This window comes from Haliotis rubra, unplaced genomic scaffold (assembly GCF_003918875.1).
Source record: "Haliotis rubra isolate DU_JTF1 unplaced genomic scaffold, ASM391887v1 Scf109, whole genome shotgun sequence".
NCBI classification, from domain to species: Eukaryota; Metazoa; Mollusca; class Gastropoda; order Lepetellida; family Haliotidae; genus Haliotis; species Haliotis rubra.
Window position 1 is genome coordinate 658,835 of NW_025764992.1, and position 15,162 is coordinate 673,996.

Below are 15,162 nucleotides of genomic sequence, written 5' to 3' on the forward strand. Positions count from 1 at the left end.
TAAAATTATTGTCCTTTCATTGTCAGTGAGTGAGTGAGTGAGTGAGTGAGTGAGTGAGTTTAGTTTTACGCCACTTTTAGCAGTATTCTAGCCACATCACGTCAGGGGGACACCAGAAAAGGGTTTCACACATTGTACCCATGTGGGGAATCGAACCCAGGTCTTCAGTGTAACGAGCGAACGCTAACCACTAGTCTAACCTACTGCTCTTTCATGTCGCAGTTTAAAATGGAATCCCAACTCAGGTATATTCTTTTATAAGACGAGGGTAATAATATTCAATGCCCTGGACAGACTATCCACTAGACCAACAAAACAGTTGAAATGATGCCGTGAGCATAAGTGCCATCAACTCAGTCTTAAGACATATGAATGTAGTGTGATAAGCATAGCTATAAGTGTGTCACTGTTTGTAGGTCACAGAGTATGATGTTTGAGCACCAATCCAATAACTCTCCATGCTCCGTATAAAATGTAACCATTTTCACGTTCTTTTTCTCACAATGATAGAATACTTGGGACATTGCAGTGAACATTTCAATTTGAGCAAAATACCCCTGACAAAGAATACAAACCTTGAATAAAATCTATTTTTTGTGTCACTCAGACAGATACTCACCCCTGTAACAGGGTTGATTTTCAGTGTGTGCCAACCCTCCAACTGGGACAAGTACTCAGGCCTTGGAGGTTCCTGTAAAACAATGCTTTATGTTCATGACAAATACCTTTTCCAGTACAATTCAGATAAGGGGCATCTTTCAGCTACTAAACATGAGGTAACAAATATTTTGATAGATAGAAATGAAAATATACTAATCTGTTAACATACCTCTTCAGAAACGAAGTTCGTAAGGTCCCACTTATACTGGATCGTAGCCTCTCGACGTTTCCAAAACTCAAGAAACAGAGTACCTGCAAATAATATGAAAAGTTATATCACATTTTTTTCTGAAGCAATAATGCAACAAAGTCAAAATCATGGATGTTGGGGACCAGGCAAGAGAAAGATATATTGTTATCTGATTGTTTGAAGTTATCTCTTTGACACGAATGAGAAAGTGAGTTGTGTCCAATGTTGCTTTGTACAGTTGTATCTGTCTGTTTTAGTTCTGGAGCGGAAGGCTCATATTGATGCAGGTAATACAAAGACTACCGATGGAAGAGGCTACAAGCTTTGTTTTAAAGCTGACAGAACTGGGATCATTAAATATCTGTGATTCAAACCACTACCAGCTGATCCTGGTTCTGTTAAGGGACATTACCCAAATCTTGCAAACCCTTAACATCAGACAAATCTGTGGTAAGATGATCATGAATACTTACTAAAAGTAGAATGGAACATGTACACATACTATTGTGAAGATTTCATGAATACACTCAAAAACTGTTTTGACGTAAATTCTTTTCCTGAAACCAACCATGAAAACCTGATGCTGAAGGTGGATGATAAGTCCAGTACATCTATAGAACATCATACTAGTGCATCTGGATGTTTTGTATTGAACTCGAAGATGTCATGGGAGCAGAGAAATTTGTTCGAAGATTGAGTTGTTTCTCAGCTCCCATGACATCTTCGAATTCAATACAAAACATCCAAATGCACTAGTATGACATTCTATATTTATTATATACCCTCTTATCTTGCATTAATCTGTTACTTAATAAAACAACCCATAGTGTAGCAGTAGGGGTTCAATACGGAATCTGGGGTGCAATACAGAATTTGACGTCATTCGTATTGCACCCCTGTATTACTACTAAGTTTTCATTGGTATATAATAAATGGCCATAAACTGAATGGTAGACTCACCCCACAGTGACATAAAGATGGCAAAGAAGACTGTAGCACCATTGTCAAATATCCTGCTGACAGATACATGAGTACATGCCTCATTTAGTTTCCAGTAGGGACACTGCTGGTCACACAAGGGACACATGGTGATGTTGTTGTTGGGATCACACAGCTCAGCCCTGTAGGGAAACAAACACCAGCATATGCTTATATTGGAGACATACTACTGATGTAATAATTCATTCAATAAAATGTTCTGATGTGCATTGTTTGAATAACAATTTCTGTGTCTTCTATGATATGATATGAAGTGTAGGCATGATAGTCATCAAGCTTGATACCCTCAGAAAGTGAGAGATCCATGAGGGAGTGGAAGCTGTTTATTCAGCACCCAGCAACATTCTAGCAGCATCTCATCAAGCAAGGAGAGACACCTTATCAGCATATCTATACTCCTGTGACACAGAATATTCACTCTTACCATTACTCAAAGTCCTGACTATCACCCTTTTATTAGATTATATAAATAGTATGTTTTGACAGGACCAACTTACGTGACGTCATTTGTGTACATGATAACACAGCCATAGATGAACACAATCAGACCAACTATCGAGGCAGGAACCAGCATTGTTGTGTAGAAACCAAGCCAGGCAAAGTATATGGCAATCTTCTCACCAAAATAATTTCTGAAATACAAAAATATCCACAAGATCAAATGTGTGATTGCATGGACATCATTGCTATAATTAGGGACACAAAATACAATCAAAATAGGGAATGGAGTGAGTGAGTGAGTGTGGTTTAACACTGTTTTTAGGGCATTCCAGTCATATCATGTTGTGTGAGCTTAATGTGGGAGGAATGTCGGAAATGAAGTATTTACACCTTTACCACTTTGATTAAAGTCATAAGTATGGGGATGGTGCTGACAAACCTAGAAACATGATAAAGTTGAACCATATTCAAACTGAGATTCAGGTTTCTGATGCGTTAAAGGGACATGAGTCTTTACAACAAATTGCAGCATCTTAGACTGGGACACTAAGTAAGGGACTAAGAGTTAAAAAGCAAAAGGTCCTCGTAATAATCCTGACATTTAAAAAACACAAGGAGAGTAATATATACCAGCAACGAACGCACACACGCACGCACACACACACACTTAATGTAGCACACTGCTGATATAGTTCTGCTGTGTTTGGAATGGAACAACCTGATGTAGCTGTGAATGCGTACCTGATGTAGTCATGTGGTTGAAACTTGAGGAAGCTCCTCCATCCTGCCCAGTAGTCGTAGAGCAGTTTGCGTGGGTTCTTGGCAGACCCCGGCTTCCAGTGACCCTGAAATGACGTACATCACCTTGTGTCTCAGATATTGCTGGATCTTATAGTACAATATTCATGGCTAATGTGAATCAGTAATATTCATATAACATGTCATTGTATCCCAGTTGCGTAGATGAATGCTCTTGCTGTTGATCACTGGATTGTCTGACCCAGACTTGATTATTTACAGACCAACGCCATATAGCTGGAATATTGCTGAGTGCAGCATTAAACAACAAGCTAAACAACCAATATTCAAATCATATTATTCCATGGCATGTGTCAAGAATAATAGATGCACTATTGGGCATCAGAAAAATTTATGAATCCTTTTTCAAACCAGAAAATATGTGATTTACTGCATGTTTGCCAGGTCTACCTTAAGGGCCACTATCTTAATGTACCAAGCAGCCATTGTGGTCATAGGATCATATGGTGCACTCACTTATAAGTACACAAATGTTCAGCATAACTTTACATCCTTACTGGGGTCATACTGGTGACCTCAGCATGTACTCACCTCATGCATGGGGTAAGCAGCATCATAGAATCCATCAGCCATCATCTTCTTCAGACCTGCAAAGGATTACAAACATTTTACTTGTATCAAGTACCTTTATTCATAATAAACTAGGTTTGGGATTTGGCATAGAAAGAGTCTTGATCATTGGTTATAACTTACCAAATGAAAATGCTTTTCCCTCATCTTTCTTGAAGGCTTTCCTTCTCAAAATGTAATCCACGATCCAGCTTCTCACAGAATTTGTAAATTTAAGCTGTTTATTGTCATCCATCTCAAACCTGCCAAAACAAAACATGTCATCAGGTGAGCTTAACTGACATCAATGCTCCTTCTGAATTCTTGAAATCTGTGTAAACACTATAACTATGGATGCAATAAGGTTTATCAGTACTTAAACTGTGCAATGCAAAATACATACTGGCAAACAAGGATAAGTTGAGCACCAACCTGACAATTGACCCGTATTAGCATGAATGAGTGCCAACCACTGGCGCTTGCCATTGCTAGCGAAGGGGCCCCAGGTCGTCCACGATCAAGTGTAGTGTGGCTTGCTACACCGACGTGAGTCTTATGAGCAAGGCGTGTTCAGCTACGCGAGGAATCAATTTCATCGTCATGCAATGCACGTGCACTACATCTGCTCTATCTTTCACAAACCAAATGGGTTTGCTCATTGCCGTGCACCGCCTATTTCTTGTAAACGCATTCTCTGCGCCGGTCCAACTTATTTTGTTTGCCAGTAGGTCTCTTGATATCCAATAAGAAATTTCAAATCACAATATCTTGTGTTTTGTTCAAACAACTGCATTGCTAAAAGATGACTTTCACTTTATTTTATCTCAAACAGCCAATATCTTTGTTTGCTAGACTCTAAAACATCATGATCAATCCTGTCATGGTAAATCTGAATTACAAATATGTATTTTCACATTGAGAAATTTTATCATTTACAATAAACCTAAAGATCAAACATTACAAAGTCCGTTGTTACATTCAGTTTCAAATGTAATCTCAGGACAAAACATACAGTACCTAAAACCTCAGACCAAAGCAGGTTCATCAAAAAGGTGACGTTAGTTGTTAAACGGAAAACTGTGTATTACAAAGAGTTATCAGACAACGAAACAACATCCTGAAGATCAATGACAGATACGACAAATCACAATGTGGTATGTACACTTACAAATATTTCTTGTTCCGACTGTAGGGGCAGGTGTAGCGTCTCCTTACAGGGGGCATGACATTTGGGTCTATTTGGAACGGGGAGAGGAAGCGCTTGAAGAAGCCAGTGACCGAGCTCCATATTCTCGTTGACACAGCCTGCACGGGACTCTAGAATACATTAGACACAGGCATGTTAATAATGAAGATGTATTTGGAACAACAGTTAAAACTTTTTCATAATGAGAAATTCACTGATATTGAAATTATTGTTATTTTACTTGTCCAATTTCACAAATGTCTAGAAAACTCTGAAGAAGATATCAGTGATATCATGACAGTATTGTTTATGAAGAAACCACATCTATAAACATCGAAGCAGCAAAACTGTCAAACGCTAAATGGTAGAGAACTAGAGAAGCTTCTACATGCTATGGGAGAAATCTCCAGTAATCACGATGCAAACCAACATAACTGTATTACTCTAGAGGAGAAATACATAGCAGAGTGTTAATGTCACTTTTTTGGGTTAATTCAAGTCTCTTGGATGGGATGCTGCTAGGTGATGGATGATTGATGATAGACCAGGTTGGGGGGACCATAAGTTGACAAGCACACAGGCAGGTCAACATGCAGGTTCCTTAATTACCAAAACCCACACAGATATACAGTTAGACAGACAGAGTTAGGAAGACAGACAGACAGACATGCATTCAGGTCACCAAACACAAATAGCGTGAAAAGACCAGGAATTGACATCATTGATCACCATCACCATTGTGATATTGGACTGAAAGGAAATCTGACAGATATGTCAATTTAATGTGGTTTACAATTCTGGGTCTTGAATAATTCTTGTTGAATACATGAGACTATGTCGTCACATCATTTGGTGGACAGTTTGTAGCTGACGGCAACTATGAAATAGGGAATGTTCTAAATGTTTGGCTGGGGCAATCAGTTTCTTTGTCTGGTTCATTAAACTAAGATCACAACATATCTGCATCCCTGATTATCAAGTTTATTATGTCTCCTTTTAAGTATGATAAATACAGTCAACCAGTTCATTATCAAAATTATGTTCAGAGCCTGATTCAAAGCAACATTTTTAGAAATATTTGTCCATGCATGAGAAAGATTAAGACAAAGCTTCTCAAGCAATGTTAGTGGATGGGTCAACAATATTTAACATTTGCTGGAGATAAAATACACAAGATTATCAAGGATTCATATTTATCAGATTGACAGGCATGCCCCTATGTTGATTTGTATTATCGCTGGTGTAGCTGGTGCATGCTGTAATGTTGACAACACTGCTGGTGTAGTTCGTGCATGTCCCAATGTTGATACCACTATTAATGTTAGAGCATGACCCAGTGTTGAAATCACTGCTAGTGTATGTTGCATCTCTAAGTGGCATTTAGAAGCTGGTATGATGAGGGGGAACAATTTTTATGGATATACATTTACTTTTGTCACTAAGGTGACATCTACATTAGGGAAAGGTGTTCATATAAGGTTATAGCTTGTTCACCGATCCCTATTCAATTGTAGTTGAATATAAATATGTTTAAACCACATCTATGTTTAGGTGTAGATGCTAACAACTGTTATCAAGTTCATGGTGAAATCATTGCTTGTGTTATCAGCAGGTGTTCTAATGTTCATGTCAATGCATATGTCGTTAATTCATATCCCCACGTAAGTATCTTTGATGGTATTAGTGTTATTTTCTTTCACTTGTACCACTGTAAGTACAACATTGTCTTTTAAGCATGCATCACATTCATTATTCATAATATTAGTGGTATTACAATGATATCAAACATCAAATACCACAGACATTTCCTTCAAAATTTCTATTACAATACAAATGCAGCCAGGTTTTCATCTTTATTTTAATTGGCAAATAGGGAAAATTCAACTTCAACCTTATTCCTACTTCTTTATTGAATTTACTAAAAAAATGAGGTAAATTTAATTACCTCTTAAGATAATTTTCAATGAACAAACAATATAATTCCACAGATTTACAAAAGATATGCATTACTGGAAAGAAGTGCAGGCAATATCAATAATGCAAAAAGAATAGTGGCATTCAATAGAAAAAAGAATTGAGAAGTTGTACTTTTTAGTTTGTTGGTTTAAATTGTATCAATGAATGGCTCATCTTTTTCTATAAAACAGTCACTTCAGTAACACCCATGCATACACTGTAACAATCATTTTGTTTACGGACACGTTTATTACTGACTGAGTTTAGTTTTACGCCGCTTTTAGCAATATTCCAGCAATATCACGGTGGGGGACACAGAAATGGGCTTACAAGGCTATGGGAATCGAACCGGGTCTTCGGCGTGACGAGCCAACGCTTTAACCACTAGGCTACCCCACCGACCCCAGACACGTTTATTAAGTTATAAGGCTATGGGTATCATTGTGATGAATAAGTCATCTAGATATGATCATTAAGATTTAGATGAGTTTCCGATTAGTTGTTACAGTGTTGTTTGACACAGTAGTTGTGTCCCATCGTAGCCTCAAACAGGGCTATAGTGCTGTGAGAGTGGAATCGTGGGACAATGTGGGAAGTATTACAATGACACGGGCAACACTAGTTAGGGAACAGGGAATACGTCTCACTTTATTCATAACGCTGTAAACCTGAAAGGGACAAATATGTTCATGTAAACCAGAGCTAGATATGACAGTAAGAGTTGGAGCAGAATCCATTTACCAAAACACATAAAAAATAATAGATTTCTGAGTAAGGGGTGAAAAAAAGGAAGACATAGCTATTTAAAAATGTTTCCTAGCTCAAAATAAATTCCTTGTTGATATATGCAGTTTAGAGGAAAACGGTTTAATCCAATGTATCTACTCTTCACCGTGTGTCCTGCATGAACATTTACTGTTAATATCCTTACCTTTACCATCAACCACAGCATCATAATGTGTTAAAAAAAATATGAAAACATACCTCAAGAACACCATAGCAACACCGCACATGTTCCATCTACTGCATAAGCTAACATATATGATACACATATTTACTCCTCCAAAGAATTTACAAAACACCCAGTTCTTTTCATATGATCATATAATCCACCATATCATATTAACTATAGCCACATGATAATAACTTGGTGTTTTTTTAACTTCTTTGGAGTAGTCTATATCTGGGTTAGACAGGGACACTTGTATACCAATCCCAGAGTAATGACAATCTGGCAAGGCTTTTTTTTCATAATCAGTTAACTCCGAAACCGGTGTGTGCAATATACATAATAAATATGTAATTTTTAGAGTAAAATTGATATTTTATACTTATCCTGACTCATGCTCTTTTGCTTGTCTTCTTCTTCTTGCGAACATAGTGGAACACTTGTATCTCCTTATTTGAAGCTCCCTTCAAAATAAAATCACTAATTGGTACTCACCACGAGTTGCTCCCCTTTGTCTCCCCTGGCGGGAAAAGGTGTCGCCACCCTCTGGCCATGTGCTCCACTCTCTCCTGATTTAGCTTGAGCCCAACACTTGAATTTACAGGAAATCCAAAGTGTTATGTGGGGAGGATGGGAGGAGCTAACCTCATGAGTCAGGATAAGTATAAAATATCAATTTTACTCTAAAAATTACATATTTTTTCCTTATCCTGACTCATGCTCTTTTTGCTTGTAGCATCCTACGGAACGGAGGTGGGTAACAGAATACTTTGGATTTATAATTAGTGATTTTGTATAGATATACTGTAATATCCCCCCACGGGAACTTCATGAAGCCTTAGATTTGGGATGTTTCCTGTATAAAAAAACCATAGGTTATATAAAGCCATTAAAGGGGAATTACATTATGAATATATTGAACAATACATATAAATTATATATATATATATATAGGTGACTCTGATAGAGGCACTGAAATTGACTATATCCAAGTATATGCTTAAGGTAGAATACTTAAGCTGAACATATATACATAGCCCTAAAACTCCTTAGAGTTATAAGCTAGATGAGTATGTATAAAATACATATTAATCTTGTGAGGCTAATATTTTTAAGCCCTCACGAGGGACTGTCAGTTGCTGGCGAGGACCAGTGGTCGAAATGGTGAATGCCAGAGACATCTTCTGTAGTGATGTCTCTTAGGTAGTGATTAGCAAATACCATGTTAGATTTCCAATAGCATCCTTCCATAATCGCGTGTTCAAGGAACAGTTACGTGTAGTAGGCGAGGGTAGAGGCCAGTGCCCTGATCTCATGTGGATTTGATGCTGTTGGTGGGTCCAAGCCTGCTGCCTTGTAGGCACGGAGAATGACAGTCCTTATCCAAATAGATATTGTGGTCCGTGACACTTCTGTTTGATTAAGTGGCGATAATGGGATGAATAAGCGTTTGAGAAATCTTCTCCTTGTTTTGGATGCGTCAGTAAAATAAACTTTGGCTCTTACCGGACACAGTGATAGGTCTTGTGTATCTTGTGATCGAGAATAGAGGATAAGCGCCCGGGATGTGGAATAATCTGTCTGGTTGACCTGGCAGTTGATTCTTTGCAATGAAATCCCATCTTAATCCGAGGTGCTGTGTTATGATTGTCATCAAACTGTATCCTCGTAATCCAGAAGCGTGAATTTCAGACATTCTTGCTGCTGTGGCTAGCGATAGCAGAAACAATGTTTTCTGTGAGAGAAATTCAAAGTTTGTCGATTCCAAGGGTTCATAGACCTCACTTTCGTGAGGTGTTGTAACACTACATTCAGATCCCAAGCTGGGCGTGGAACTTCAGCTTTGGTCCTCAATCGAAAGCTTCGTGAGTAAGGCCAGTAACTCTGGAGATCTTGTCAATTTGACACCCGTTCTCATGGTGATTACAGAGCTAAAGCTGCCGCAAGATATGTTGATATCGTTGAACCCTTTAAATGTTTGTTTTGGCGTAGGTAACACAAATAGTCTGCCACTTGAGGTTGTGAAGCCTCTCTTGCTGTAAACCCTTTCTTTGTTGCATAATTTTCGAAACTGTGCCACTTGTCGTCGTACAAGTTACGAGTTGAGTAGCGTAAGGCAAGCGTGACTGCTTTTGCCGCCCTGGCAGAATATCCTCTCTTGTTTAAACACATTTGTATACAGTCCATACGTGTAGTTGGAACATTGCTGGGTTTCCGTGCACTTGTTTGGTGTGAGGATGAATTAACAGGTTTCGCGGCGCTTGGGTAGCTCCAGTGTTGGTTGACCGATTTCTTGAATTAGTATGGGAAACCACGTTCTGGTCGGCCAGTAGAGGCGACCAAAGTGAGTTGGTAGGCTCTGTGTTTGTCTGATTTTCTGTAATACTTGAGGTATTATTGCTGGCGGCGGAAACGGCGTGCGCATTGAGGCCTTCCCATGATAGACTTAAACGTCCGTTGCCCAAGCTTGGGGGTCTGGGACTGGTGACCACGAATGTCGGTAGCTGATTGTTGAAACGCGGCGTGGTGAATAGGTCTATTAGCGGCTCCTAATTGCTTGATTATCTGTGCAAAAATTTCGGTTGATCATCCACTCTGTCGGTGATGGTAGATGAGGCCGAGAGCGTCTGCTAGTATATTTCTGGCTCCGGAATGTGCACTGCTCTGACATGTAGATTTAGATCTTGTATTAAATCGAACAGTTGAAAGCTTAGGTTCAAAAGGTTCATCGATCGTTGAGCCTTGCTTGTTTATGTAGAACGCCACTGTCGGTGTCTGTATGGATCATTAGGGGCATTTTGTAGAAATGTGCTCCAATGTAGAATGGCGTTGATTACAGCTTTCATTTCTAGACTGTTTATATGGAGTTTGCATTCTTGCTGATTCCATAACCCTGATATCGTGGTTGGTGAGATGAGCTCCCCAACCTTGGAGTGACGCGATCTACATACAGATGGGTTTTGTATTCCTGCTCTGCTAAACAAATCCCTTCGCAGACATTCGATTTCTTGGTCCACCATAGTAGATGTGGTCTGAGATGTTTCGGTAGACTGAATGGTTGTACATCGTTGAGATGTCGTTGATGAGACCTGTAGGGGGCGTAACTGTAATCTGCCTGTGACAGTCATGTCTTGGGCTGATGTGAGAAGACCTAGTAGGCTCTGCCATTGTCGCGAGTGGTAGCGGAGAGAGTAGAGCTGGTGGAATGGTCTGTTGTATCTTGAGCCAACGGTCTTCTGGTACCATAATACGGTTCGCGATTTGTGATGAATCGAATACCTAGGAACTGTAGGTCTTTGCGATGGTACTAGGTCCGACTTAGCGTAAGTTTACTAACCAACCCTAGTTGTGTTAGTAGCTTTATGATGTAAATTAACTGTAGTTTGAGGCGCCAGTGGATCTTGATCTACTTGTATCCCGTCATAGTCGGGGGTAAAGCGACTCGCGTAGCCCTTGACGATGTAGAAATTTGATATCGGTTTTCGTTATCCTCGTGAATAGCCAGGGGGCTGATGATATTCCGAATGGGAGTACTTTCCACTGGTAATGTAGCCCTTCTAGAGTAAATCGTAGGTATTTCCTGGAATCGGGATGAATGGGGATGTGCAAGTAGGCATCCTGTAGATCTATGCTGCCCATGTAGTCCATAGGACCGAATCATCTGGCGTAACTGAGGTAAATGTATCATCGCGCGAAACCCGGTGGTTTTCGTGCGAGATAGTTCTTGTTGAAAAAGCTCATGTTGTAGATGAGTCTGTATTTCTCCGTGGAGTTTTTCTTGGGAACTAGGAAAACTGGGGGAGTAGAAACCTGGTTCGACGTTTGCTTGATCTATTACTTCTATGGCCTGTTTGGATAGGAGTGATGAGACAGCCTCTTTTATCTTTGGTAGTTGTTGCGCTTGTAAATCGAACTTGGGGGGTTTGATTGTCAGCGGAGGCTTGTCCTGTAGAGGGATACGAAATCCGTGTTGAATAATGTTGGAGACGTAAGGATCTTGCAGTATTCCCCAGTTTTCCCAGTGTAGTTGGAGGCGTCCACCCACTTGAGCTGGTTGTACTGGAACGGCTGGGGGTGGAAGACTCCAGTCGTCCCGAACCTGTGTTTCAGCGTCTATAATTGCGGGAACCTCTGGGTGTCCTGCCTCTTCCTGATCCTCCTCTATAGTTGCCATATGGAGCGAAAAGAATCTTTACCTCTAGAGCTGGCTATCTTCCTGTCTCTTGCTCTTTGTAGGCCCGTGAACTTAGATCTGCCTGAGTATCTTTGTGAAGTCTGACGAATGGACGGCTGGCTAGTGTGTCCATCGATCTAATCATAAGGACTTCCCTGGAATCCTTAGAGACTTCCTTGGCGACCTTGTCGATTTCTCCGTCAAAGATGGATGTTGTCGACCACCACGGGCTGTATAAAGTGGGCTGTAAAGTTCTCCCCAATTACAGGAGGCGAGGAGGCCTTGACGACGAGAGCTAAGGTCAATGCTGCTGAAACAGATGTAAGATGATCCGTTAAAACTGCTGATCTTTCTTTTGCATAAGTAAGGCAGAATAAATCATTCTATCATCTTCCGTCGTGGAATCCCGGAATCTAGTAATAAGAGTCTCATTGATAGTCCTAGATCTATTTAACCCAAAGAACATCGTCTCGTCATGGTTTCTATATGAGCCAACTGCGATCATCCATCTTGTAAATCTTGTTCTTTACATCGCTGATGATCTTATAGTTCTCATCGATGTCCTGGGCCTTGTAGAAGGAGTCCATGTTATCGTGGAGAACTTCTTGGCTTGAAAGTTGGGTAGATGTGGTATCTGAACTTTCGTAGCTTTCTGGAAAGCTGCATCTAGATTCTGTGGCACTTCCGCAATCGAGGTCGATCGGGGTAGAGTGATTGCATCTGGATCATCTTCCTTCATCAAATACGTCTGAGCTGTATTGCCACTTTTAGATGGTGATGTGAGATCTAGGTTATTGACCATCCAATACCGTATCTCTGCATCAGAAAATATGATTCCTCCATCATCCTCAAAACCATCATCATTAATAAATTGTAGATGCTCTTCGGGACTGCGTGTAGCTGTCTGTATATCTGATGAGGTTTGTGGCGATCTAGTTGACTTGTGCGCCGCTCTATGTGGAGATCTGATGGGTGATCGACCTGGTGATGAACGGAGTGGAGATCGTCTATGGGATGATCTTCTCGGAGACTTGTGAGGTGAATGTTGATAGCTTCGCGAAGCTCTTCGGCAGTCCCTCGATGTTCTTCTAGACGATGAAGATCTGGAATCATATGTCCTTCGCGAATGCCTTCGCGAAGCTTCATTTGCGTCCGGTCCGGGGGATCGATGATATGACCTTCGCGAAGGCTTCCGTGATGTCTGATGGTCTGAGTCCATATCTAGAGATGAAATCGAAGATGGTGATGATCTCTCCCGCCTTCGCGAAGGCCTTCGCGAAGGCTGTACATCTAGGTCCTTCGTCAAGGTGGTGCGGGACTTCCTTCGCGAAGGTGACATCGTCTTGGCTGCTACGTTGACGGGGGGTGCCTCTGGGGTGCTGTCTACGCTGGAGCCTTCTTCGGTTCGCTCGGACCCTGCTAGCGCAGTTTGTAGTGGTCCTCCATGATGTTCATAATCTGCCGCATCATGTCTTCTGGGATGATCTCAGACGAAGTCGCCGGGCGCCTTTTCTGCGATGGGGTTCACATCAATGACGTCTGACGTCGGTGTAGAGGCATCAGGCTGCATGGAGATCTCTGCAGAAGTCACAGTCGCTGACACCGGTCGCTTCTTCTGCCGTAAGTCGGGGATGATTATCGGCTGATCATCGTAGAGGCCCAACTCTGCTGCTGGAACGATCTCGGCTGAGAAAGTTCTTGCTGTCTTCGTAGATTTCCCTTTGGAAGTCTGCGCTGCCCTGGGTGTCCTCAATCTGCGTTGAGACGACGATGAGGCCCTCTTAGACTTAGTCTGCAATGACGGGATGTCTGGGGAGGCCGGTCGTTTCTTCGAGGTAACGGACTGCGTCCCACGTTCCTCTGCCGCAGGGGTCTCTAGCAGAACACCAGACGGGAGAGGGTCGATCGCTAGCAGCTGACTGGAAGGAATATCTGGACTCTCTGCCATGTTTTGCCCTTGTTTGCGTGATCTATCTGCAGCACGTCTTAAGACGCAAAGATGATATTTATTAAATGCAGAATGAGATAAATTAATGCAGTAACTGCAACGTGAATTAAACGCACACGGCGTAGAACAACTAGGGCATATTACATGTGGATCGGAGGCAGAAAAACGTAATCTACAAATCGTACAGATTTTCATGAACGTAAAGCTAGCTGAACAATCACGAATACACGTGAATAAACAGTAGAAATACGATAATTAATCAATACAAATAGTAAAGGATACTAGCTATACCTCTATAGTAACCTATGAGAGGTAAAAACTAAGAGATTATCAAAGGATATGTGTGTAAGGAGACACAAGGCGCTCTCACATCCTGCTCACTGGGCGAAGAAGGAGAGAGTGAAGCACATGGCCAGAGGGTGGCGACACCTTTTCCCGCCAGGGGAGACAAAGGGGAGCAACTCGTGGTGAGTACCAATTAGTGATTTTATTTTGAAGGGAGCTTCAAATAAGGAGATACAAGTGTTCCACTATGTTCGCAAGAAGAAGAAGACAAGCAAAAGAGCATGAGTCAGGATAAGGAAAAATATCGGCCATGTTATGTAAGACCACCGCCTATAAGCCAAGCAGCCCACATGGCAACATCAGTAACAGCATCAACAGCAACGCGCACAGTAGATCAAGTCAGCACAGTGGTGGCACACGACACCCAGTTGGGTGGAAAGTAACAAGTGGAAGGAAGAAAAAAACACAAAGCGGAGAATAAGAAAAAATGCAAACACATGTTAGCTAAAACACATTAGATGTTAGTTTGATTCAATGAAACAGTAAAAATGTGTGACTACAGTGTTTGACACAGACCAAACTTTGTCAGTGATTCAAAGCACCAGCACATAGAAAAATCTACTGGTCCTGTTAGATATCTAATAAAACCAATGCCCCTGACCAAAAAAAGAGTTTAAAATGTATTACTTTCTTGTGTAATATGAATGAGAAACCAGCCAAGAAGGTAACCACTGTTTCAGGGTTATGTTATCATGGTTACTGATTTTGCTAGTAGTTTAGAATTTATCGATGAATTATATCAAAAGTATTACTAGGCCACCAGACCAGTATTTATTTCACTCATATACTTGATTTGGACCAGAGCATCAGTGTAAGTGTCAAACACTGTCACTACCAACACACAGATTGGTGCACTACAACTGGAATGAGACATGCTAACCAATCAACAAACTAGTGTGCCTAACTGGAATGAGACATGCTGACCAATCAACAAACTGATGTGCCT

The 15,162-nt window shown here is 40.9% G+C and overlaps 1 protein-coding gene across 1 annotated transcript in view; it reads right to left on the bottom strand.

The window, feature by feature from the left end:
• The window catches only part of LOC124282616 (anoctamin-1-like), a 32,186-nt gene that overhangs the window by 11,773 nt on the left and 5,251 nt on the right, over window positions 1-15,162 (bottom strand). The window contains exons 3-13 of the mRNA XM_046718644.1: window positions 14,459-14,486; window positions 9,413-9,422; window positions 7,448-7,475; window positions 4,827-4,975; window positions 3,803-3,921; window positions 3,641-3,696; window positions 3,032-3,135; window positions 2,347-2,481; window positions 1,811-1,971; window positions 830-912; window positions 620-691 (exon numbers count right to left, since the gene is read on the bottom strand). Of these exons, the coding sequence (XP_046574600.1) occupies window positions 620-691; window positions 830-912; window positions 1,811-1,971; window positions 2,347-2,481; window positions 3,032-3,135; window positions 3,641-3,696; window positions 3,803-3,921; window positions 4,827-4,975; window positions 7,448-7,475; window positions 9,413-9,422; window positions 14,459-14,486 (945 nt within the window). The remainder of the gene's footprint in view (window positions 1-619; window positions 692-829; window positions 913-1,810; window positions 1,972-2,346; window positions 2,482-3,031; window positions 3,136-3,640; window positions 3,697-3,802; window positions 3,922-4,826; window positions 4,976-7,447; window positions 7,476-9,412; window positions 9,423-14,458; window positions 14,487-15,162) is intronic.